This window comes from Gadus chalcogrammus, chromosome 10 (assembly GCF_026213295.1).
Source record: "Gadus chalcogrammus isolate NIFS_2021 chromosome 10, NIFS_Gcha_1.0, whole genome shotgun sequence".
In the NCBI taxonomy this organism is placed as follows: Eukaryota; Metazoa; Chordata; class Actinopteri; order Gadiformes; family Gadidae; genus Gadus; species Gadus chalcogrammus.
This window is the reverse complement of record NC_079421.1, coordinates 16,093,712-16,118,825: the sequence shown is the minus strand read 5'-3', so window position 1 is coordinate 16,118,825 and position 25,114 is coordinate 16,093,712. Positions and strand designations below refer to the sequence as shown.

General features: G+C 46.4%; 1 protein-coding gene across 1 annotated transcript; it reads left to right on the top strand.

Annotated features, from left to right (window-relative positions):
- On the top strand, nt 1-12,536 carry LOC130390780 (BTB/POZ domain-containing protein KCTD16-like). Its single transcript, XM_056600912.1, has 2 exons — nt 1-805; nt 11,937-12,536. Exons 1-2 carry the CDS (start codon nt 1-3, stop codon nt 12,386-12,388), a joined length of 1,257 nt encoding a protein of 418 aa, XP_056456887.1. The 3' UTR covers nt 12,389-12,536.
- The last annotated feature ends 12,578 nt before the right edge of the window (nt 12,537-25,114 follow it).

Below are 25,114 nucleotides of genomic sequence, written 5' to 3'. Positions count from 1 at the left end.
ATGGCATTAAGTGAAACGAAGACACAAGAGCAAGGGTCAGTTGCGAACCCTCAACCGGACGTGATCGAGCTCAACGTAGGGGGGCAGGTGTACTACACCCGTCACGCCACTCTAACCAGTAGCCCCAATTCTTTATTCGGCAAACTGTTCTCCAACAAGAAGGGCTCCTCTAACGACCTGGCCCGGGACCCCAGAGGACGTTTCTTTATTGACAGGGACGGTTTTCTATTTCGTTATGTGTTGGATTACCTCCGAGACAAGCAGGTGGTCCTGCCCGACCACTTCCCCGAGAAAGGAAGGCTGAAAAGGGAGGCTGAGTATTTTCAGCTGCCCGAATTGGTCAAACTTTTGTCATCGGACGATTCCAAACTAGTGTCCGATGACTGCAGTGATTTTGAAGATGGCTCGCAGGACAGCGAGCACAGGTTCCTGTCATCCTACTCTTTGGACCGCAGGTACGGCTACATCACGGTTGGCTTCAGAGGGGCATGCGCCACGGGGGGCAGGGAAAGCCAAGTAGACGCCAAAGCCAAAAAGGTGCCAAGGATCTTTATAAGCGGCCGCATTGGCTTGGCCAAAGAAGTGTTTGGAGACGCCCTGAACGAGAACCGGGATGCTGATAGGCCACCGGACCGCTACACCTGCCGGTTCTTCCTTAGGTTCAGACATTTGGAGAGAGCCTTCGACATGCTGTCCGAGAACGGCTTCCACATCGTAGCCTGCAATTCGTCCCTCACCTCGTCCTCGATCGGTCATTACGCGGACGACAGGGTCTGGTCCAATTACACACAATACGTGTTCTACCGTAAGTGAAGATTTCCTCCTATAAAAACCAACGACACGCCCATAAACCCCATTCATGTATTGGCCCAAATTGAGACGCTTAAGAGGTCAGTGTAGTCAAACCCTATCGCAAGGAGGCAGGATTGAGTTCGATCCTCCTACTCCCCATGGTCTCAGCAGCATCACATCGACCTCAAACTTCTCTGCTCAATCTGGTTTCAGAGGCAAAGTTGCCCTCTGACCTCATGGAAGCTGAGACGACCGACTCCATGTTAATATTGGCTACAGACTGACTGACTTGTGCATGGTGGGGCTGTGCTATCAATAAATAACAGGGTTAGTAAGATGTTACAGTCAGGGCTTTTTTATTCACTTAGAAGGCTAATGCGGAAAAAAAAGTCGATGCGTCTCCAAATGCCCTCACTGGCAGTAATGTTTTTAATTTCTTTCATCAGAGAGGGAGGAGATGGAACATATGGCCAATTAAAAAGCACTCTGTCCATTATTCCAAATGGCTCCCTTTGGAAAACTGCTAAGAACATGCATTTGATGGGATGGTGTGTGTCTGTGTGTGCTTGTGAGTGGGAGTGTGCATGTGCTTGCCTGCTTGCATGTTTGTGTGTGTGTGTGTGTGTGTGTGTGTGTGTGTGTGTGTGTGTGTGTGTGTGTGTGTGTGTGTGTGTGTGTGTGTGTGTGTGTGTGTGTGTGTGTGTGTTTGGTGGGGGGGGGGGGGAGTCTCAGACACAAGGTTTACTAATGATCTGCTCCATTCGTGTCAGTAGTACTAACAGTTGACTTTAGTATTAAAAGCTGTAGTAGTGTTAACTGTACGAGTATTGACTGAAGCAGTACTGACTGTACTAGTATTTACTGTAGTAGTCTGGCCTGTAGTAGTATGAACTGTTGTACTATTTGCTGTAGTCGTCTTGACTGCAGTACAAACTGAACTAGTGTTCACTGTAGTAGTATTCACTGTAGTAATATTTACTATCGTAGTATTGACTGTTGTAGTTTTGTCTGTACTAGTGTTAAATAAAGTAGTATTGACTTGTCAGTGGTGAAACTGCACTAAAATAGGTGTGTGTCCGACCCATATAGATGAGGCAAAGCCCCTTCTCGCGTACTTCCCCGGACTCTACCAGGCACCATATGCTGTAGTACAGGAGCATGATGTGTGATGCTTTCCGCATCCCCCGTCACACACATAGACACACCCATAGACGCATTAGTGGTATAGAGGGCCACGGGAAAAAATAAGACACCAGCTAGAGAATGAACTCGGGACAGATGATGGATAGGCAAAATGAGTAGAGAGAGGGAGAGAAAGAGAGCTAGAAGAAGAGGGAGAGAGAAGGAGAGAGAGAGAGAGAGAGAGAGAGAGAGAGAGAGAGAGAGAGAGAGAGAGAGAGAGAGAGAGAGAGAGAGAGAGAGAGAGAGAGAGAGAGAGAGAGAGAGAGAGAGAGAGAGAGAGAGAGAGAGAAGGAGAGAGGGAGGAAGAGGGGAAGAAAGAGAGAGAGAGATAGGGAGCAAGAGAGGAAGAAAGACAGAGAGAGACAAGGAGAGAGTGAGAGAGATAGAAGGAGAGAGGGAGCACAGAGCGTGGCGGTAAGTAGGAGACAGTGGGGAGGAGGAGGGAGATAAGCAGAAGGGACTTAAGGGCCCGTGTTGTAGGAAGGGAGTGTGAACGGGAGAAAGGTGAGAGGATGGAGGAGTTCGGGGCTTAGTCACGGAACTAAGGAACTCAAAGTTGTTCATGGCACCAAGAAGAACGGACAGAAAAGAGGAAAGAATCCAAAGCAGTAGACAGACTAAGGCCCCCGTGGTGGTGGTGGTGGTGGTGAGGACAGTGTGGGTGGGAGGCCAATGCAGACAGGGATAAAGAGAGAGAGAGCAGGAGAGAGAGAGAGAGAGAGAGAGAGAGAGAGAGAGAGAGTTTATCGAGGACGAAGGAGACAGAGGAGATGAGAGAAGGCAGGTCTCACCAACATCCCCCCCCCCCCCCCTAATGCTGGTGTGAGAGAGAGAGGGGGAGAGAGAGGAAGAGAGGGAGGGAGTTCATCGAGGACGAAGGAAACAGAGAAGAGGAGAGGGCTTGTATCACCGACCGACCTCCCTGCAGCGGGGGAGAGAGGCGTGGGGGAGAGAGGGGGAGAGAGAGAGAGAGAGAGAGAGAGAGAGAGAGAGAGAGAGAGAGAGAGAGAGAGAGAGAGAGAGAGAGACAGGGACACGGATGGAGAGATGATGGGATTAATGAAGAGTGGACAAGGTGAGGGCAAACGGAAGCATAGCCGGGAAGGGTTCCGAGGCAGGGGCTGACTGGAGATGATGGATGGACATATCAGGAGCAGCCAGACACGGTGTGGGAGAGGGTGAGAGATAGGGAGAGATAGGGAGAACGAGAGAGAGAGACAGAGGGAGAGATAGGGAGAACGAGAGAGAGAGACAGAGAGAGAGAGAGAGAGAGAGAGAGAGAGAGAGAGAGAGAGAGAGAGAGAGAGAGAGAGAGAGAGAGAGAATGAGAGATGGAAAGAGAGGGAGAGCAAGAGAGAGAGTGACAGAGAGAGAGAGTGAGAGAAGGAGAGAGATAGGGAGAGAGAGAGAGATAAGGACAGAAGGAGAGAGGTTTACAGAGAGTGAGCGAGAGAGAGAGATAAGGAGAGAGAGGACGAGCGAGAGAGATAAGGGAGAGGGAGAGGGGAGGGACAGGGAGAGAGTGACAGATAAAGGGAGATAAAGTCAGGGAGAAAGAGAGGGTGAGAGACAGACAGAGCGAGAGACAGCAAGAGGGAGAGAGAGAGGGGGATGGAGAGAGAGAGAGAGAGAGAGAGAGAGAGAGAGAGAGAGAGAGAGAGAGAGAGAGAGAGAGAGAGCTCCCGTCTCCATAACTTCACAGCGGTCAGCATCCATCATTAAGAGCAAACATTGCAGCATGGTTCCGGATGTGGGATGTGATGGGTGGGTGACGGAGGGATGTGGGTGAGGATGTGGGTGGAGATACGGGTGTGGATGTGGGTGTTGGTTATAGGTGGGGATATGGGTGCGGATGTGTGTATGGGGAGGATGCACATAGTATAGTGTGTTACAAAGTTAAATAAAACACTCCATTCAATGAAATTCGCAATGAACAATTGTATATGCTCAAATGCCTGGAGGAAAACATAAGGTCTTGAGGCAATCAGATGAAAACAGCAATATTTATGTGAACCTGATTTGACCAAAACACCGGGACACTGGCTCTGGGGTGCTGAAACAAAGAATAGTACACATAATCACATGAGAGATGGCATTATGTGCTGTGTGAAAACATGCACATCCTGCAAAGGGTAACCTAGAGAACGGCTATCAAGCCGTGCTGTTGGGCCTTCCTGCCATCTTCCACTTCATTTGTGAGCGGAGCCTCAAAAAGGCCCATTTGAAATAATCATCCACTCATTGCTGGGAAGTGCTGGGCCGATAAAGCTCCAGCCCTAGGTCATCTGAGGGCTTCCCGGTGAAGTGAAGACGATGCACTGTCTTCACTTGGATGGAGTCCAGGCCAGCATTAGGGCTTATAGTATCTAGCCCTTGGTTTCACTCAACTCTTCTCTCCGTTGCAACACAGTCGATACACCGGTGGATTCCTTGTCACCCAATCTTTAAATATAATTTGCTGTAGATACACTATACTGTTTATATCTATGCCTGCATATTATGTAAGGAAAATGGATTTCTATAAATAAATCATTGATAAGCGTTTTTTTGTTGTTGTTGCACCTGACAGTAACGATATATAATTCATATTGAACTGGTTGGGATGCATGTTAGCCTTTAAAAACCTCCAGCGTATGGGACTAACAAATACACAATTTAATCACAAACAGTTGGAGAACTACAAAGTGTTTCACCGTCATTAGCCCGGTGACCGACAGACAACAAGACACCAATATCCTCCCAAATGACAAGAGACATACAACGAGTCATGGGACATGAGTCACATGATCCATTCTCATGGTAAAGTCCACCATCACTGACAACGTAAGTGGCTGAGGTTGGGCCACAACTGAATTATTCTTATTTTATTTATTGGTTAGTTAGTAGGCATAGATATCAGCTAGTAATTGGTTCTTTGCTTTGATAAGATAATGCACATCACTATGGATAAACCAATGAAGTTGACAGATTCAATTTGGGTACCTGCTGATCACAAGTATAGTAGCCTACAGTCTTTTTTGACAGACTGCATATTCCAGTTACCGCTATAGTGAGAAAACACAGTAGTCAATGTAGTTTGCATTGTAATTGATTTACATCTTTGTTGTTTTACAGAACTTGTTTCATATTAACCTGACATTGCGGTTTTGCTGTCAAATGACATCTCGCTGTTGGAGTCATGCGTCAGGGGATTTGTAAAAGTGCAACTGTATAAGTACTTGTCAGAGTAGCAACCCGGTCAGCATTGATTTAGCACGTCAGACGCATGCAAACTATTTTTTGTATATCTATTGCATATACTTTGTACATATTGACTTGTTTCTTCATTCTGATACAGGCTTTAAGATTTTTATACTCGCAGTAATATCAATTTTTATCACCCAAACAGGATTATCAGCACCACATCAAGCTTAGAAAAGAAAATTAATATATTATTTTAACTATAATACACTTAATAAGATGGTCTTAACAAATGAGTTTCCCACCAAGGGAGAGCGGACGGTTTGTCAATAAGAATTGAAGAGTGTCCCTTATGAGGAATATTCTTTAGATAATAATGATGACCTTAGAGCTCTACTTATTGATTAATCTGGCCTCCTTTTGGCCCTTTGCACCAGACTCTGTGTTGTTAATCATCTCTAGGGGCTGGTGAAGAGAATTACCTAATTAAAGAGCTATCTGAGAACTGAAAACACAAGTGTTTCACAATGACACTCTGGAGAGCTGCATCCAATTATCCCATTTTTATACAAAAACCAGCACATGTTAAAACAGTTTGAACAGATGGACTGTTGCTGTATATTCTGCCCTTATTTCCGTCCACAGTATCTTCCGTCCAGCAGCATAAGCAGTGGCGGCGTTAGTGTCATTCTGTCGCGCTTTGCTAAAGCGCAGTTTCCCCTGCATCGTCTCACTGTGCGAGTCAAGCACTCAAACTCCAGCTTTAAGAAAAGCAACTTCTGATGGAATAATTCCGCCGCAAGAGCAGAATTATAATTCAGAATGGCAGTGAACCGAAAAAGAATTGTGATTGTTACAAGATCTTGATAATGAATAAAACAATCATAACCGACGAAAACAGCGACATATACATATATTTACATCAATGGCTCAAAGGCAACACTGAACACAGATGGTTACAACAGAGAACCTGTCTTTGCACTACGAAAGGGTCAGGCCAGGGAGTGATGACTTTATCCCCATGCCCCACCCCACCCCCACAACACACCACCTCCTAAAGCGCTAGGCGCTATGTTGTGTGTGGGAAATAAGCACCATAAATAGGTGGAGACTTATTACGCACGCCAGCTGGTGAACTCCTTCTATAAAAAAAAAGTGCAATTCTCATCCAGGCCTATGAATGAGACGATTTGCCGCTGATAATGGACCTTGCACAATGGCCCACAAGTCAACAGGGGACGCAAGGTAGGGGAAAGCAATCCATCGCCTGGGCGCAACGGAGGTAGAGATTGGGCTGTCCCACGGCTCCCTGGCAGCCTGCTCGGAGCCGGGATGGATCGGTAGTGCTTGCTGGAGATGGATGCAGCTCTCATGAATAACTCACACTAGCCTCAAAGCAACGGGCCCGTGAAGTGGCCGGGCCCAGTAAGCTATGTGTGTCTGCGTCGTTCCCTCATGATGTAAGTACTGAACCTTGAGAGCTCCAAGACTGGCTTATCCTGCAAGCCTTTTTTGAATCTGTTTCGTAAAGGCCACTAGTTTCTATTTATAAAAAGCTGTTCAATCACTTTTCATGATGCTTAGGACGGAGTGTGTGGAAATGTTAAGATCCTTATTCGTTAAAGAAGGAGAAGGAAAGGTGCATGGAGAAGAAGAAGAATGAATGTGAATCTGAATGTATGGAAACCCTACCATTATTTTTGTAGCTCGGGATTTGATCCAGGGTTTAAGACTCTTTACCCATAATCCCCCTCGTACAACACGATGCCACTCTGAATAACCCACAGAGTGTTTGTGTTGGAGTCAAGGCGTTGCTCTGTGTATGCAGCCAGGTCTCTGTAGACAACGGCACCTGCTCTCATGCAACTTCAGCTTCCATAAATGAAGTAAAGTGTAAAGCCAGCTAGCAGAAATCCATTGACCCTGAATCTTCTCTGCCAATTAGCAGCTGCAGCGGCTCACACTCTGGCTCCTGGCCATTCTTTACACTTTGTTTGACCTCCAGCTCAGCTTCATCAGCTGTATTTTACAAGGCAATGATTATTTGCATCATTGATCCACCACAATCCACGAGATAATGTCTCGGCGCCAGAGTGATTGTATTGCCATGTGTAGGTGCTTCGTCTGGAACAAATGGGATCTCTGTGTTCCCCTTCTCCTGTCACTGTGTGGCTCTGAGAAGGTTTTAAAATGCACTCGGAGAGGACCTGCCCCCCCTCCCCTCCCCTCCCCTCCCCTCCCACCTCTCACAGTGTCGTCGTCCCCCCCCCCCCCATGCTCCAGGGGCATCCAGTCCGCCTCCGTGGCGGTTAAGCGCTTACGACATGCCCTCCCTCGCCTCATCTCGGACACATCTCCTTCCATCAAGTCCCTGATGAGGGCATGAGGACAAGAGGGGGGGGCGACGGCGGCGGGGCCAGCGGTGTCTAGGCCTTCGCCCGCCGGGGGGAGGGTGGCTGACACATGCACTCTCCAGTCTGTCCGCCTCGCTTGTTCGTCTCCCTTCGTCGGGACGCAGCGCCGTTCAACCCACCCGTCGCGGCCCCGGTCGCAGTCGTCGACGTCCCCCCCCCCACCCCCCCCCCCCCCCCCCCCCCCCCCCCCCCCGCCCAGCTTCTGGTAGTAGATCAATCTGTCGAACGCGGGTGTCACGATCAATCAGCCGATAGAATTGTCCCTGCATGGGTTCACGGAGAGCAGATCATTTGGAGGCCCCAAAGTCATTACAGCGAGGGATAAGAAGAGAGAGAGAGAGAGAGAGAGAGAGAGAGAGAGAGAGAGAGAGAGAGAGAGAGAGAGAGAGAGAGAGAGAGAGGTAAAGAGAGGGAGAGAGAGAGAGAGAGAGAGAGAGAGAGAGAGAGAGAGAGAGAGAGAGAGAGAGAGAGAGAGAGAGAGAGAGAGAGAGAGAGAGAGAGAGAGAGAGAGAGAGAGAATAACTGTATGATATCTCCCGTTGTGGACGCAAGTGATTATTGGGTGAAGCTGTTACTTCTCATCAAAGGCACCGAAGGGGGGGCTGCTTCCAAATGAAGGAGCTCTGTGGGTGCGAACAAGTATGGATTCAGAAGTGGAGGAAAATCTTTCAGATGTTATTGTAGGTATTTGTGAGGTTATGGACATTATACCTGCCTGGATGACAGCTTTATTCACAGGTCAAGGCGAGGAGAGACCTGCTGAAATTACTCTTTACAGAGAAGCCACTCAGAACATTTAGCCTGCCACTGCAATGACACGTCGTTTCCTTCGCAGACTTTGTTCCTCCCTCTCGCAAGGCCGTTCTGGCCTAATTTGCGAGTTAACGAGCACGTAAACAGCCGCCATCCCGCGGCAGTAGCTTTGATAATTTGGTTGAATTTTGGTTGCTGGAAAAAGGAGAGCAGGAGAGTATACCGTAGGACGGTCGCTGAAACGGGATCAATTCAGCTACACTATAAGCTTAGCTGCTGCATTATTCACACGGAAAATGCCAGGCAAGTGACGTCAAAGCATATTTTAAACTAAGAAAGTGAGATTCTGAACGGAATGTTTTCCTTGTTCTTGGATGTTTTGTAGCCCTACATTTATATTTAAAGGCAGAAAACGGTTTTGTGTGAGCATATAGAATAAAAAAAAATAACATCAGCATCAACCTCAACATTATTCAGTAAAAAAATCTAAATCTGATTGTAATACACAATTACATAATACATATTCAGTATTTTTACTTCAAATGTTCAGATAATACTACAGTCCTGGATTATATTAAGGCAAAGAAAACACTTTGGAATAAATACCCAGTCAGCGAGGCTTTCTGTAGCATGGATGCAGAAAGCCAGTCTGAATATAATAGCTTAGTTAGCTACTGGGCTTAGTGTTCACAGTACAATGAGAAAGTTTGCTGTGTGCTAAAAATAGTTCTTCACAAGGGTATGGAACATCCACCCTTTTCGGTTATCACTGTAGTACAACACCAGATTGTTGTGCAAAAAAAGAAAAAAACGACGCCACAATTATTAAATATCAAATGAGTCAGTCTGGAATAAATAAATAAACATCATGCAATGCTGTCCGGCAATATATCCACTGACATTTTCATGATGGTCCATGTGTCACAGACTGGTCGCAGACATAACCCCAATACCCTGCTTCTACAGTGCTGGCATTTACTATGAGCTACATACATGCTTTGGCACGCAGAAACTCAGAAGCTCTGCTCAAAGTCTTGCGATTTCACCGGCATTTTTAAACTCCCTGCTGTCATGAGAGATGGAAAAGGGTTTTGTCCTTTTTTTGGGAAAATGGTCGTGTGACATGCCAGTCTCTCTATGTTCTGTTCCCCAATGTAGAACTCACCCCCCCCCCATCCTCTCTCTCTGGCTCTCTCTCACCCCCTCTTATTCTCTCCCTCCCTGTGATATTTATGAGTTCTGCACTCGCACAGAGCTGCAGCCTGTGTGCCCACTGAGCCTCTCTGTTCAAGCAGTAGAACCAATCTTCTAATGGCGCTGCTGCAATATGATCCGTAGGGCAGCGCATATTGAAAAACCACAGTGCAATCAACGGCCTCGCTGGGAACACATGGGAGTGTATAGCCATATATATACGGCTCGTTTAAATGTGCCGTGCTGTACAGGTTCCCGGCAGATCTCTTGTCTTCCTTCTTGTGAAGTGGAACTCATATACACATCATCGAGAGACCTTTCCGTACAGCAGCAGTGCCTTCCTCCCCTTTTACAGACGCATTAAAAAATGGATATTAAAGCGAACACCAATGCTAACAACAGGCCATCGTATTAAGACGTTTGCAGTAAGTCGCACAAAAAAAACTGATAGTCCTTACAAGGAGGGTACGTGTACAGTATAGAAGCGGCAACGTAGCAATTAATTTTTCCAGAGGACAGCCTGTAACTTCAATGATACTATTATTGGTTTTCTGGGCAGATCCCTAAATGGGCTGCCCCTGTAGACTCTGGCAGCATCTATTATCCCTTTAGATGAGATGCCCGCAGCTCCTCCTCTTGATTCTCCTCCATGAAACGCTCGCCTCAGATGGCCTCCCACTGCTGGTCGGCTGGGCCCAGCGTGGTTCATTTTTCTATGGCGGGAAATTGGTCCTCTGATTGGGGCTCTTTACCCATGGATTAGCTATTAAAAAGCTGTTAGCAACTCTCTCTCACTCCGCCTTCTCCACTCTCTCTCTCTCTCTCTCTCTCTCTCTCTCTCTCTCTCTCTCTCTCTCTCTCTCTCTCTCTCTCTCTCTCTCTCTCTCTCTCTCTCTCTCTCTCTCTCTCTCTCGCTCTCTCTCTCTCTCCCAGTCCCTCCCTCCCACGCTTGCTAGCGGCCTAATAGCACCACAGCGATAAGGACATTATTATAGCAGAGCATTGAGAGGTTAAAATCTCTTTGATCTCGGTTCGATATGAATGTGGGCATGCGGGGCTAGGAGGTAATGGGGCCAACTTGCTCAGAGTGATTTATCACCGCTATCGGGCGTGTGGAAATACAAGGCGAGGAGGAGCTGTTTGGGAGGATTTAAAAGGCTCGTTCCCGTCTTATGGCTTCATGGTGATCAGACACACCGTTTAATCTCCACGGTCGGCTTCTAAAATGTGTTAGACGAATGGGAATAACAGGACGATGAACAGGGATCCATCGATCGGGGGTACATCACAAAAGCTCTATTAAAGTTTTTAAAGGAAAGACAGAGAGACTGATCGGCAATGCTCAAACCCATTACGTCTGTTGACTCGGGAAATCCGGGAATTTATCCAGACGACACTCCCAGCACTCATACGCTCTCTCGTGTTTCAGATTCATAATGGACCACGTAGGAACTGGCCCAAAGAGGGAAAGACACTGGAAGGTGTGTGTGAGTGCTGGGGGGCAGGACTTGTATTATAGCTTCTCATAAGCTGTGCTGCTGGTATCAGGTTTTTCTAGGTGTAGCCACTGTGCGTGACATTGGGTCCTGGTCACCGAATGGAGGGGGGGGGGGGGGGGGGGGAGCAGGGTGGCCGCAATTCACTTCAATACTCACTGACCCCATTCTGTTTCCAGATGAGTTATGCCTCCTGTTTACCTTGTCCTACCTTGTTGGGCTCCCAGAGGGTCCCCCACTTCCTAGGACATGTTCTGAAGGCGGCACAGATTACTTTAGTGTTTTCTTGACATTAATTGACTTAATGTACCGCTGGATTATATCGGAAATAAACAAGTGATCTCTTTTGATGCTATGCTTATGACTCTGCATTATATTACCGTCTCTGTGCCATCGATTAAAACCAATCCAGTCCTTTTGACCGGTTTTCTATCATCAAAGCGGAAATACAACCCATTAAAGGCAGACAGATTTCCATTTTTGACGGACAATCGCTATTTGGCATGATGCCTGTCGGCTCTGTGAATCAGTAATGAGTGGTCAAAGGCTAAGCTACGGGTAACATAAATAAGCTATGTGTATGTCCACGCCGGCATTCATTTCGTGAGTCTGGATTCTGGGTTGTTAGCAGTGTTACTGCGTGCCGTAATTACTGCTGCAATCACTCAACATTCAGACTAATAATGGCTTTCATTATCCACTGATTAAGGCTGACACACTGTTTACAGTGCTGCAATATGTCCAAGGCAGCTGGCAACATTTTTAAACGGTTGCCTGTGTGCCTGCGTCTATGTTTGTGTGTGTGTGTGTGTGTGTGTGTGTGTGTGTGTGTGTGTGTGTGTGTGTGTGTGTGTGTGTGTGTGTGTGTGTGTGTGTGCGTGTGTGTGTGTGTGCGTGTGCGTGTGTGTGTGCGTTCATTCCCCAGGTGGGTCTTCCCGATGGTCATCCTCCCACTGCGACTGCTGCTGCAAGAGCCACAAGAGCGAGCGCGAGGGCGAGAGCTGCACCTCCTTCAACGACCTCTCCACCTCCTGCTCCGAGACCCAGTCGGAGGCCAGCTCCCCCCAGGGCACAGTGATCCGCGGGCCGGTGACCCGCCGGCCCAACGTCCAGACCCTGGACCGGCCCATGAAGACGGGGCCGTCGCCCATGCTGCAGCAGGCGGAGATGCGCCGCAAGACGGAAATGCTGCGGGTGCGAACCTTTGGCGCTCGGGACCGGGAGGCTGCCAAGAGGAAAGCCAACAAGGAGAGGATGACTCCGGAGCAGGAGTTGGAAAAATGCATCCAGGACTTCCGGCGCATCAGAATTCCGGATCGCTTCCCAGAAAGGAAGAATATGTGGCAATCAGAGCTGCTGAGGAAATATAGACTCTAATAGAGAGTGTCACATGTGTCTGTGTGTGTATGCGTGTGTGTGTGTGTGTGTGTGTCTGTGTCTGTGTGTGTATTAACGTGAAGGCGATTTCTAAACAGACACCTGTGTACGTGTGTATGTTTGTGTGTGCTTGTGTGTGTCTGTGTGTAATAGAGAAAGAGAGAACCACAAGGAGAATGGGCCTGGGACACAAGAGCAATGAGAGAGAGAGAGAGAGAGAGAGAGAGAGAGAGAGAGAGAGAGAGAGAGAGAGAGAGAGAGAGAGAGAGAGAGAGAGAGAGAGAGAGAGAGAGAGAGAGAGAGAGAGAGAGAGAGAGAGAGAGAGAGAGAGAGAGAGAGAGAGAGGGACAGAGAGTTGACGACAATATGGGACAGGGTAAGCAAAGGAAAAAGAGAAAACTATAGACTGCGCCGTCAAAGACACCTACTGTAATGTAAAAACAAACTTAAACAATGGCCACTTTATTTTGCCAGGAGGACTTTCAGAGCACAACAAATAGGGGCCACACTCAGAGTTGTCAATTCGTTATGTACACACAGTGTTATCGTGATATGCAAATGTGTGAATCAGGTTACTCCTGCTGGGGTTGAACACTTTGCCACTCCGAGATGGCTGCACACCAAACCTAGTTTTTCACAGCAGAGCCGCGGTTCGCGAACCAGGCGCTTAAAGCTACATCACTGGTTCAACCAACAACGCAACCTCAGGGGCAACATTATTATCCACGATTAGCTCATCATCGACGTCTCGAACACACGTAGCACATAAACACACATACTCGCACACACACAGCCAGAGACACACACACACACACACACACACACACACACACACACACACACACACACATGCAGGCACACACACAGACACACACACACACACAAAACACTCTATGTGCAATTACCCACTGTTGCTCTTTAACTTTTCTCAGGGTGTACTGAGATAGTTGCAAGCAATGACATATCACCACGGCCACGCAGGGCACATTTATAACTAGTAAGCTCTTATAACACTCAAACTGCATGTCATTTCACCTCTAGTGTAAGAAATATCAACAACCGTTTGCATTTTCTTCTTTTCGGTGGATTCGATCTAGTGCATTGAGCCTGTGGCTTCGGCCAACTAGGGGGGCACTGCCTAGCCTTCTGTTTTGCAACTGTGCTGTTTCATTTTTGTCCCATGCTATCATAATGTGTAGGGTAGACAATGTTGTGTAGTTAGAATGTATAATGCTAATTGATATTTGATTATCCCCCTGACTGTAAGAGAATGAAAAGGTTGATTAAATTGATTCAAAATCTATTTCCGTTTCTCCTTTTTCTTCTCGCTTTCTTTCTCTCCATTCAAATGGAAACGTCCAAGATCTTAATTAAAATTGAGTCTAAATTGATTTAATTAAACACGCTTACTTTTCACCGCTCAGAGTGGGAAGAATGAAACGGAGGCTTAACAATTCATCAGTCACGCTTCAAGATTTCTGCACAATAGCACACTTCTCCATGCATCTCCTTGCTCACTGCAGAAGAGCCGTTCCACTGGCGTGGGCTGGAATCACAATCATTTTGGCTGCTGTTGCAAAACTGTGCCCTGTCCCTCCCCACCACACATCCCAAATACACCAATTGGCGCCATTTAGGAAGTGAAATAGACCACTCCTTCTTGACATTTTGAGGTCTCTCTCTTTCTCTCTCTCTCTCTCTCTCTCTCTCTCTCTCTCTCTCTCTCTCTCTCTCTCTCTCTCTCTCTCTCTCGCTGTCTCTCGCTGTCTCTCTCTCAGTGCGTCTTCAGAGATCCTCAAGAAATGGGGGAAGGTAGAGTAACCGCACATCGCATTCACCATTTATAGACGCCACTATTTTTAGCTAACGTATTCTGCAGTGTCGCCACAATACTCCATTGCGAGGAAGAGGATTTGGGCGAGCGAAAGCAAAGAACAGCATTCCACCCCCCCCCCCCCCCCCCCCAAATAAAAAACCTGTCTCACATCGCTGATAGATGAAGAGCAGTCTTCCCTCATGGGGCACAAAATGTCCTCCAACACAAGTTCAAACACCAAAAATAACGCTTGGTTAAGGCTAAGTGTGACACGAGGCACTCTATATAAGGATATAATATATAAGGGTTATAATTAGTGTAAGTTGTGTTAAAACGACAAACACTTGAACGTCATCATAGGTGAATATATGAACTGACATCAATCGTCAGTGCATGCTGGCATGGGAACGGCGCTTAAAGCTACTGCACATAGCTTTTGTTTTTGTTGACATTTCATTGTGGTTCAAAGCTCTTTGTCAGCGAGCCATATGGATGCAGATCAGTGCATATGAATGCCTTTTAAAAAAAGCTTATACAGCAAGAGCATTAAGTATCCCTCATGTATTAACAAGGAAGGGGATGAAACGTAATCTTTATCCTCTGTGATATTGTTGTTTCAGGCTAGGTATGACTCGGCGAGTGGTCATGTCCAACACGTTGTTTACTACAGAGCCACAAGGTAAACAAGCTTGCACTCTGGAGGTGGTTCATGAAGCATCTCTCGAAGTTCAGGTACAATTCAGTCTTTAATTGCTAATGGGTGGAAAGGTAAATATGCAAGGCCTACACAGGTTCTAATTTACCCAGGTAAACCTAAGGTCATGTTTGTAGATTCTGAATTATCTCCAACTCATACAACTGTATGTGGTGTTGTGTTGACCGCTCTATGCATCGAGGGAAGAAACTATTCAGGACTAGCGTTAGCACTACAAATGCGTGGTTGAATGTGGTCAATCAATCAAAGGGCGGCTGTGACTTAGTATACTGTACATACACTATATAACATCATTTTCAATATTATATAAACATAGTACAACTGTGTTCTATATATCAGGAGTGGTACCTCTTCCCCTCTCATACGGGACCCTTCACCCCGTGCTCAACTCGTCCCGAACACTAACGTTGCAGGAAGAAATCGATGGTTCAGCTTTTTATCAAAAATCCGCATCAGTGGTGAAATGTGCCCTATCTCACACACTCACCTGACCCTGTTTGAAGCCCACCCCCTCCCACCCCTTCAAGCACTGCTAACGAGCAGATCAATAACCAAGGGGATCCTACACAGGGCACCCAGATAGCCTCCCACTCGTCATCATAGACGGTCAATAATCCAAATCCCGCTCTCGGGGGTAAATTAGGTTGAATCTTCAATGGCAGAACGCATCTCATACATGCCAGACCCGCGACTTTGTCTTCTGTCTTCTTAAGACGGGCCCCTGCCTTACTCAGCAGAGCGCTGGCTCAGCGTGAGGCAGGACGACTGACACGATGATTACAGGCTGGGTATTAAGAGTCTCACAACGCGCCAGAGCCTTTTTGAGGGGTGGAATTATTATAATCAACAGTGAGTTTTTTTGAGAGAAGAGAGAACAATGGAAGGCTAAATACTGAGGCGAAGTTAGGACGTTATAAAAAGTTGTATTCTCAAATGACTGTAGTAAAATGTCTAACTAAGGCGTTGTCTTACTGTGATAAGATTGTTGCGTTGTAGTCTTATTGGTGCGTCTGGTGGCATCGGCCGGAGGTAATGTACGGAAGGCCGTTGAGGACAAAACAGTTGTGGAAATACGGAAGGCAACAAGGAGCAAAAACAGTTGTGGAAATATGGAAGGCCTTTAGGAACCAAACAGTTGATGAAATATGGTGGCCTTTGGGGACAAACCCAGGTTGGAAAATACGTTTAAACAAGACCAAATTGAGCAGGGAAAAAATGTACACATTTAGAATACCCACTAACCCAGAGGTTAGCCCAGAGGCAATGGTGGTGTTTAGGCGGCCAAAATGAACCCATTCAAAATATACTCATTTCGATTTTTCAAAGGTCTATCTTATGCATTCCTATTTTCCAAAGTCTATATCTTGTTATTGAAATGATGTCAACTGGAATTTCTTTTTTAAAACTGCAATCAATGTCATGTCCGAGGCTGCGGTCGCAATCAGGGCGGCCATGGGGGAGCATTGGCCGATTGAGAATGAATTATGTGTGATTCACAAATAATTGAGGAGAAAACATGACAGCACATCCACACATATGGATCTGCAACCTTGTGTACACTTGAGAAGCAATTAGTATGCAGGCCAAGCCGATCCTTCATCTGCCTTGTTTAAATGAAGCCACGCTACATTGAAGTCCCATTTATAAGACGTAGTTAGCATCTGAAAGATGAATTCTAAGTAGAAGTTGCCAATAAAAGTTTTGTTATAGGTTTAATGGAAAGTGTATAATATTCAATTTTTTTCTGGTGAAAGACAATAATGTAAGGTCAAAGTTTTTGGCTGTAGATTAAATGACAAACAAACCCTAGCTTGTGTAAGTAGATAGGTGGATCATTCAATGATCTCTGTGAAAAATGAAGATAGCAACACTTCAAAGCTTTAGCTGAAACAACTACAGCATAATGAAAAATTACACATGCGATAACGATTAATTAAAAACAAGCGAGGCATGCTAATCTTGAATAAATAGCGTAGCTTCTTTTCCTTGTTGTATTTAGCCTCTTTTACTGAACTCTTACACTAAACTATTTGTAAACTATCAGGCGTTCATTTCATTTGTTTAAACAGGGCCATGTCTTCTGTGTCAATGCAGTGATTTTAAAACCGTTTATACGCGTTTTCCATACCAATGTGCCACACAAACAATGAAGCTTCAAGTACTTTCCTGTTGCCTTGAGAGAATTAAAAACACTCTATATTTTCCATCACGTCAAAACACCCAAACTCTGACAGAGCGCGATCGTTTTTTGCCTGGAGCTCACCTCCTCCTCGATGAACACGTTGTTCTGTTCTCCATCTAATTTTAGATGAGTGATGTCCCAGTGCTCCTGATTGCCGGGGACGTCCACACTCCAATGGATGGAAAACATGCAGATCAGAAGACTCAATTCACAGGCTCTCATCTACGGAGACCTGTGCATTTGTTTATTTTAACGCACGCGTCTATTTCCAGTTTATAAGACGCAATCTGTATATTTGGAGTGTGAATACTAAAAAGACTGACAACAACTATTCCAGAACGCAACATGGCCGGCCTCATGAAAAATGCATCCGCTGCTATTCTATCCACCACAAGCTAGCATTTAACTGCTTCATCTTGGCTGCGGCAACAGAACCGATAGTAACTGACTCAAGGCATGAGACAGGGATGTGCCCTAAATGGGACACTCAATGCGTTGCAGGATTTCTCTCTCACACACAAGGCAATTTAGGGGTGTCCAATTAGCCTAACCGGCACATCTTCGGAGGAGGGTGATAGAAACTGGGGCGCCCAAGGATAACCGCGTAGAAAAGACATGGAGAGCTCGCCTCCTTAAGGAGTGGAAACCGAGCCAGGAATACATTATGTCATCCACGCTAAATACACTGACTGATTTAAAGGGTTCAACCATTTACATATTCCACCAACAATATTCTTATGAAAAATCCCCCCTGTTCAACGGCTCTGACCTTCTTTTACAAGACAAGAGTCAACGGAGCACGGTGTGGAGAGGTGTTACCTGCCCGCGCGATGCTCTGTCTCCTTGAGAAGCCCACCACAGGGACACAGTTACAGAAACCAGATCAAATGCACCGTCCCGGCCAGCATGCATTTGGGATCTGGTCTGTGGCCTTATTCTGCCAACTGTGATATGTGGAAATACCTGTGGAGAGAAAATACCCTGCATAAAAGCACCGGGCAGACATAGCAGAATCAGATGTAATGGGATTTGAGAAATCTCTGGGATGTCACCCTGCATTGCATTAGGGGATGGATCACTACCCCTCCCCCACACACACACATGCAAACACACACACACACGCACACACACACACACACACGCACACACACGCACACACACACACACACACACACACACACACACACACACACACACACACACACGCACACACACACACACACACACACGCACACACACACACACACACACACACACACACACACACACACACACACACACACACACACACACACACACACACACACACACACACACACACACACACACACACACGCACACACAACTACACACACAACAGTCTACCCAAGGTGGTGCTGGTGCTGCTGGCCATGTCACAGCCTTCTCCTCCTACTACGTTGGCACCAGCCCCCCCTCCCTCCTCCCTGCTCTGCGAGGCACCGGAGCAACGCGGTGTGAGACTAGTGCCACAGTCTTTCAGCTCCTGGGAGGGACTCCGCTGGATGCTGTAAGAGCCGTGTGTTGAATAGTTATCCAGCAAGTTATGCAGAAGAGCGTACGGCTCCAAACACACACACTCACACACACACACACACACACACACACACACACACACACACACACACACACGCGCGCACGCGCACACACACGCGCACACTCGCACACACACACACGCACGCGCACATACACACACACACACACACACACACACACACACACACACACACACACACACACACACACACACACACCCACACACACACACACACACACACACACACACATGAACACACACACACACACACACACCAAGAAATTGCGGCATCTCGGATGTTCCGCCAATGAAATCCCCCTGGGATCCACTTATGCTCCACTGAGGCCAAAGTGAGCCTGAATTCAGGTGCAGAGTTCCTAAGGAGACAAAGTATCCACAGCTCCGGGGGCAGATTTGGAGAGAGGTGGGGAGAGTGAGATCCCCAGATGCCCATACTCATACAGGACAGCCCCTGAGACCCAGAGCTCTAACAGTACTGGCTGGAGGTAGACGCTGAGAGGGAGGAAGGGTACAAGATCGGGCAGCTGCGCTTAACTTTGAGGGACCTTGCAGCCACTGGATGTGTATGTGTGTGTGTGTGTGTGTGTGTGTGTGTGTGTGTGTGTGTGTGTGTGTGTGTGTGTGTGTGTGTGTGTGTGTGTGTGTGTGTGTGTGTGTGTGTGTGTGTGTGTGTGCATGTGTGTGTCCGGTTCCCTAGCCTTTGCGTGGGAGAAAAGTTAGCCCTGCACAGCTGCCGGACTGGTGTGTGATTTACAGCTGACGGGTCTGTGGCTCGTCGTTTTCTTCTTCATTACCTTAGCCCCTATCTCTCAAGGACTGCATTGCAAAATATACAGGCTCAATCAGACTGTTTACACTGCAGATCCCACCGGTCGTAAGTCATCTCCGAGGATCGGTAACCACCCCGGCTCCGTCCGCAGCTTGCCGTATGAAGCAAACGGCGTCCCGGTCTGCTGCGCAGGCCTGGGGACATGATGCAGCATAAATCCATGACAAAAAGTCCAAGCCATACTTCTGCGGCGTGTAAAATATTCAGAGAATGCCTCATAAATCTAGATACGATCACAGGTCGCTACAGAGCTGTGATATCACACAATGAACGCTGGGACAAGCAGCCAGTTAAGACGTTAGAGCAAGCAAGAAGAAAGGGTTGGCAAATAAGGTTGCCAGCGTCTTCAATCAATCTCTTTTAAAAAACCATTGGGGATGTCTCTGCTGTCTTGATTTATGTTCTCAGCTCATGAGGCAGCAATTACACAATCAGGAGGGACCACATATTTACATTGCACTTTAATGTTTTCTCAATATGCTGCTGTTGTGCAATGATCCTTGAGGTGTGGCAGCTGTTGCATCCAGTTTCATCAAATTGCTTCGGGGAGCGTCCTCAATGTATAACACTACCCGGTGTACAACGAAGACCCTGTTCGTTGTTAATTCCATTCATGCCTGTTAACAAGTGCCTAGGGAGTCGACCTGCTTTCTTATGCATTAGACAGTTGTTAGTGAGTGAGGGAGAATGTCAGCATTTGAATTAAGCTTTTCATTTGTCTTCAAGGCAACAGGAACGTTCAGGTTTAATTAAGACAAGTGCTGCACACGGCCGGTGTGGAAGGAGGCGATAGTAGGAAAAGAGAGATGAGAAGAAAGGTGTTCAGTTTTTAGAAGAAATTAGTTGGTGCTCTGCAAAGGCAAACTGTTATATTGGTATGAGTTCAATCACTGCTAAGCATGTTTAATAATGCATGGTGAAATGCGTACACCAACATCCCAGTATTATGGGATGAAGAAATCAGTTAATTTTAGCCCTCTAATCCAATGTTAATTCAGTGATAAGCTGTCATTTCTACGGTTGAATCTTTTCAAACTAAATTGATTAGTTTCCGGTCATGTTGAAATAAATAACTTTTAGGTATAATTGCGAAAAGATGGCTTGCTCAAGGCCATAATATCGCAGTGGCGTGTTAAAAACCATACTCTAATATTGAACACAGAGCCCTGCGCAGCTGGAGGCATTTCACATTAATACACAGTGTTAGAAAAAGATTAATCCTGCTGGTCATTATATGTGACACACAGATGGGAGGATATGCATTATATCGGCTGATCTCTGGGCGACATGTGGCTGTAATTACCGACAGTGTACCTACACATCAGACAAGATTACTGCCAGACAAGATTTGGGCCCGGAGTTTGGCGACGTGCAGAGGATAAAGTCCAAAGAGTTTCAGCTCTCAGGCACACTTTTATCAGTGTGGTTTAGTAATGAACAGATTGAAGTGATAATCCAGCGTCTATTCGAATGAAACAATAATAATGTCCGGAAATGTCGAGAAATTCTCGCAAAGAGTGCCTTGACAAGCATAAATGTAGTTGTGATTATTAAGGTATATTATATTATGATAATATATGACATTGTATTGTTTCATGTATTATTGTAGTGCATTGTTCATTACATATGCGGCTGTGTTCCATGTGCATCGTGGACCCTGTGGAAAAGACCAAGCAGCGTTTCACAGAGTAAATAGACTTAGCAAACAACCCAGAACTCAGCCCTGCTGGCTTCGCCTCTTCTTCGTACACTGCAGCTGTAGAGTATTAACAAACCCAGCTTCTCGTTAATCTCTATTGCTCCAGTGACACTGTTTAGAGACCATCGCTAGATGACTCCAGACCATGGTCTGAAACTCTAATTGAACCCTGTGCTGCGACCCATTATTCAGCCATCACGGCACACATCCCCCAAAACAAATGGTATTTACCATTCGGTGTGTATTACTTCTGGATGGATGATGGATGATAGAATCAAAAAAAGGGCGAGGCAAAGCCGGGAGTTTCAGAGGAATTTCATCATAAAACCGCGTGTTGAGACGTCATCTTTCACACCAGTGAAGGCGGCTGACCTCTGGAACGAGCTAAAGAAGGATTTGACACAGATGTGTGCTATCGCCGTCTAATCCTTCACTGCATTCCACACATGTAACGACGGGAAGGAATTAATCATCGGAGCAACACATCTCAAACATCATCTAGTAGCAACCAGCACCCTGCAAGGTGTTCTGGAGCAGAGTGGCGAATATTTAGATTAGTGGGTCTACATGACGATCCGCTTTCACTCATTTCTACATTCATTCTCTTTTTATGAGGCAACCTGGTTTCTCCCGGCTCCGATCTGGAACATTTCCCCATCAAGAGCTTTGCCACCAGACGTCTCTCGCACTTGGGTTGAGGCTTACTGTCTAAAGCTTCAGCTTTCCTCATCTCCAGTGATTTCATTGTACCATGCCATACATTCCAAGATTACATTTTCCGATGTGAACATCTGGCGCAAGGCTCCTGGATGAACTTCGGGGACACTCCCAGCCGGCCTATAGGCACGGGACCACGCAGAAGGAGGGGACTCTGTGTGTGTTTGTGTGTGTGTGTCTGTGTCTCTCTGTGTGTACGCATGTGTACCCACAAGCATGTGTTTGTGCATCTCTGTATATGCATGTATCCATGTAAGTGTGTGTGTGTGTGTGCGTGTGCGCGCATGTGTGTGCGTGTATGTCTGTGTTTATGCCTGTGTCCACAAATGTGTGCGTCCGCGTATTTGTCTGTGTATCCTCGTTTGTGTGTCGGTGTGTGAATGTGTGCGAGTCCTTGAATGTGTGTGTGTGTGTGTGTGTGTGTGCGTGTGTTTCCTCAAATGTGTGTGTGTGTGTGTGTGTGTGTGTGTATGTGTGTGTGTGTGTCCTTGAATGTGTGTGTGTGTGTGTGTATGTGTGTGGACGGGTGCACGGACCCCTGTGATGAATCCATGATAACTCGGACCACCACCATGAACAGCGGCCCCGGCTCAGCCCCATGATTAACTTCAGATCGAGCCGAGCATCAATCCTCCACCTGGCCCACCCGGCCCAACACCAGAGCTCTGCAAGGAACCCGAGACGCGCTCGCAGGAGGGAAAAGGAGCGTAGCTGAATCACACTGCCAGTCTATACCAGATATAGTCTGGGGTGGGGGGGGGGGGGGGGGGGGGGGGGTGGCAGTCGGCGGTGGGCGGTGGGCGGTTGGAGGGCATTCAATGATGAGGATAGAAGACTATCAGAGATTTTCTGAATCAGCTTTCAACATTATAATCCTCAGTATGTGTGCTTGAGTGTTTTGTGTGTGCATGTGTGTGTGTGTGTGTGTGGTGTGTGTGTGTGTATATGTGGTGTGTGTGTGTGCGTGTGTGTGTGGCAACGACAGGGCTCAGAGTTAAAGTGCAGAGCTAAATGTTCAATAATGCACCAGTACTCAGAACAAATGTACTTATGGCGTCTCTGTGGAGGACATCTAATGCATTCAAAAATAATACATTAATATATATTATGCACACACACATATAGACAAATATGTATGTGTGTGTGTGTGTGTGTAGTCTGTGTATGTGTGTATGCGCACCGGTGTGAAAGTGTGTGTTTCACAGCATACATGTGTGAGGGCATGCTGAGGGTGTTAACCTTCACCGTGACCCACAAGCCAATGCACACAAATCAATGCATGGTGTCTCTCTAGTTTAGCGCCCCCTACGCCTCATGACAGGCACGGCGGACTCCTCCACACAGCCCTGTTGAGAGGGCCTAGTGAGCATGTGAAGTGAGGTGATACACCTCTCAAAAGGTCCACCCCCAGCAGCATTAGAGGGGCTGTTCCCCCCCAAAGGGGCAAATAGTGAGTCACACAACGGGGCGGATCAATCTGGTGGTGATCCCCCCCTTCTGGCCACCATTGTACACTGTATTGTGTTGTGTTGCATTGTATTGTATTGTATTATAGTACTTAACTGTGTAGCAGCAACTGCAGTAGCTTCTATCATTGCTGTAACACAGGGAATTGGTTAGCCTAGCGATTGTTGTACTGCTAAATGCCCTAAATGTAAATGTAAATGTAAATGATTGTGAGGCACTTCAATCACATGAAGCCTATGTTAACTTTGAGTATCCCACAATTTCTGAGAGTATGGCTGAAAGCTAGGTTAGCATATCATTTTTTTCAAAGCATTTTGGCCGACTCTCTTTTCATCCAGACAGCGATCAATAAATCAAATGCTCTGCCAAAAAAACCACAAAACATTGAGTATCTGTTATCTCTGCAGGCCTATAATAAGCCTGTTCCATCTTTTTTAATGGCCTTCATGAAATTATTAGATAGACACGTGTTGGGGGAGAGGCTTTGGAGGGAGACCTGATGGGATGGGCGGCATTTATTCGGTTGGATGCTTAAAAATTGTTACTTTACTCTGGCTGGTTTCTCACATTTCCTACCCTAGCTTAAAGCCCCAAAGAGATGCTTTTTCACTTAATCTGAAAAGTCAGATGGCTTGACGTCAAGCTATAAACATTGTATATTGTCCCAACCAATGCTCTCTTTAAACATTGGAGCATGGGTATTTTGCCCTGGGCTGTTCTTTGGGACACTAGTCTTGTGTGAAGGGTTAGGGCAATGTATACCATGGCTTCAAATGGATCATGGATCCTTTTGCAGATCAATTAACTGCTATAGCTTTTTCTGCAATACTATAGCTTGTTTAAACATGGGCTTTTTGCCATTTTGGCTCAGGCTGGTGCATCCCTGAACAGGGATGTTGAATATTGTGTATTCTACCTATCCTTTTCCCTTTTTTCCTGCTTTGTGCTGTTGGAGTTTGAATATTTTCCATATTTGTATGCTTTCTGCTATTCAGTTGGGGACAGCAGCTCAGCAGTAGGGCTTTGATTTTTTGTTTGTTTGTTCAGTCATTTCCTGACCGCAATGCTAATTTTATACGAAAGCACATTGTGAAGTGGATGTGCATGATTAACAATTAAAAAAAGAAGTAGTTCTTAACCTATTTTGAATTGCTGTGCGTTGTTCAGACAGGCATGCACAAACAGAATCCGTAACACAAGTATCTGGCAACTGAAGGGGGAATTAGACACACAGAATCGCATCAAAGGTTGCAATTAAGAGGGTTTGTTCCACAGAACATGAGTGAAAGAAACATGCCCAGTCATTTGAGATATTATTTATTTTCATCATTCTCAAGCATATGGCAAGCATTAATAATCGTGTTACGGCTTCAACTTTGAAACTCTACATTTCCTGTTGACTGTGACTTCAGGGAAAGTGCAGAGAGGCGTTTGGTGTTTATAATTCATTGGTTGGGTTGCACCTTGCCTTGTCTAATTTATTTTGCCCTTCATGGATTATCACCCAAACTCTCTCTGTCTCTGTCCCTACGTCTTCACCTGATTGCTTGCTCTGCTCTTAGCTTGTCCGGAATACCGGGACTCTGAATTAAATGCAATTTATACCCTAAAGATTTAACCCAATCCCCCGTTGCCATATTTATTACTCAGCTCATTTGAATACGAAAAGGCGTAACAGGAAATAATAATAAAATTCCCTGCTCGTTCAAAGCCTGAGATATGGCT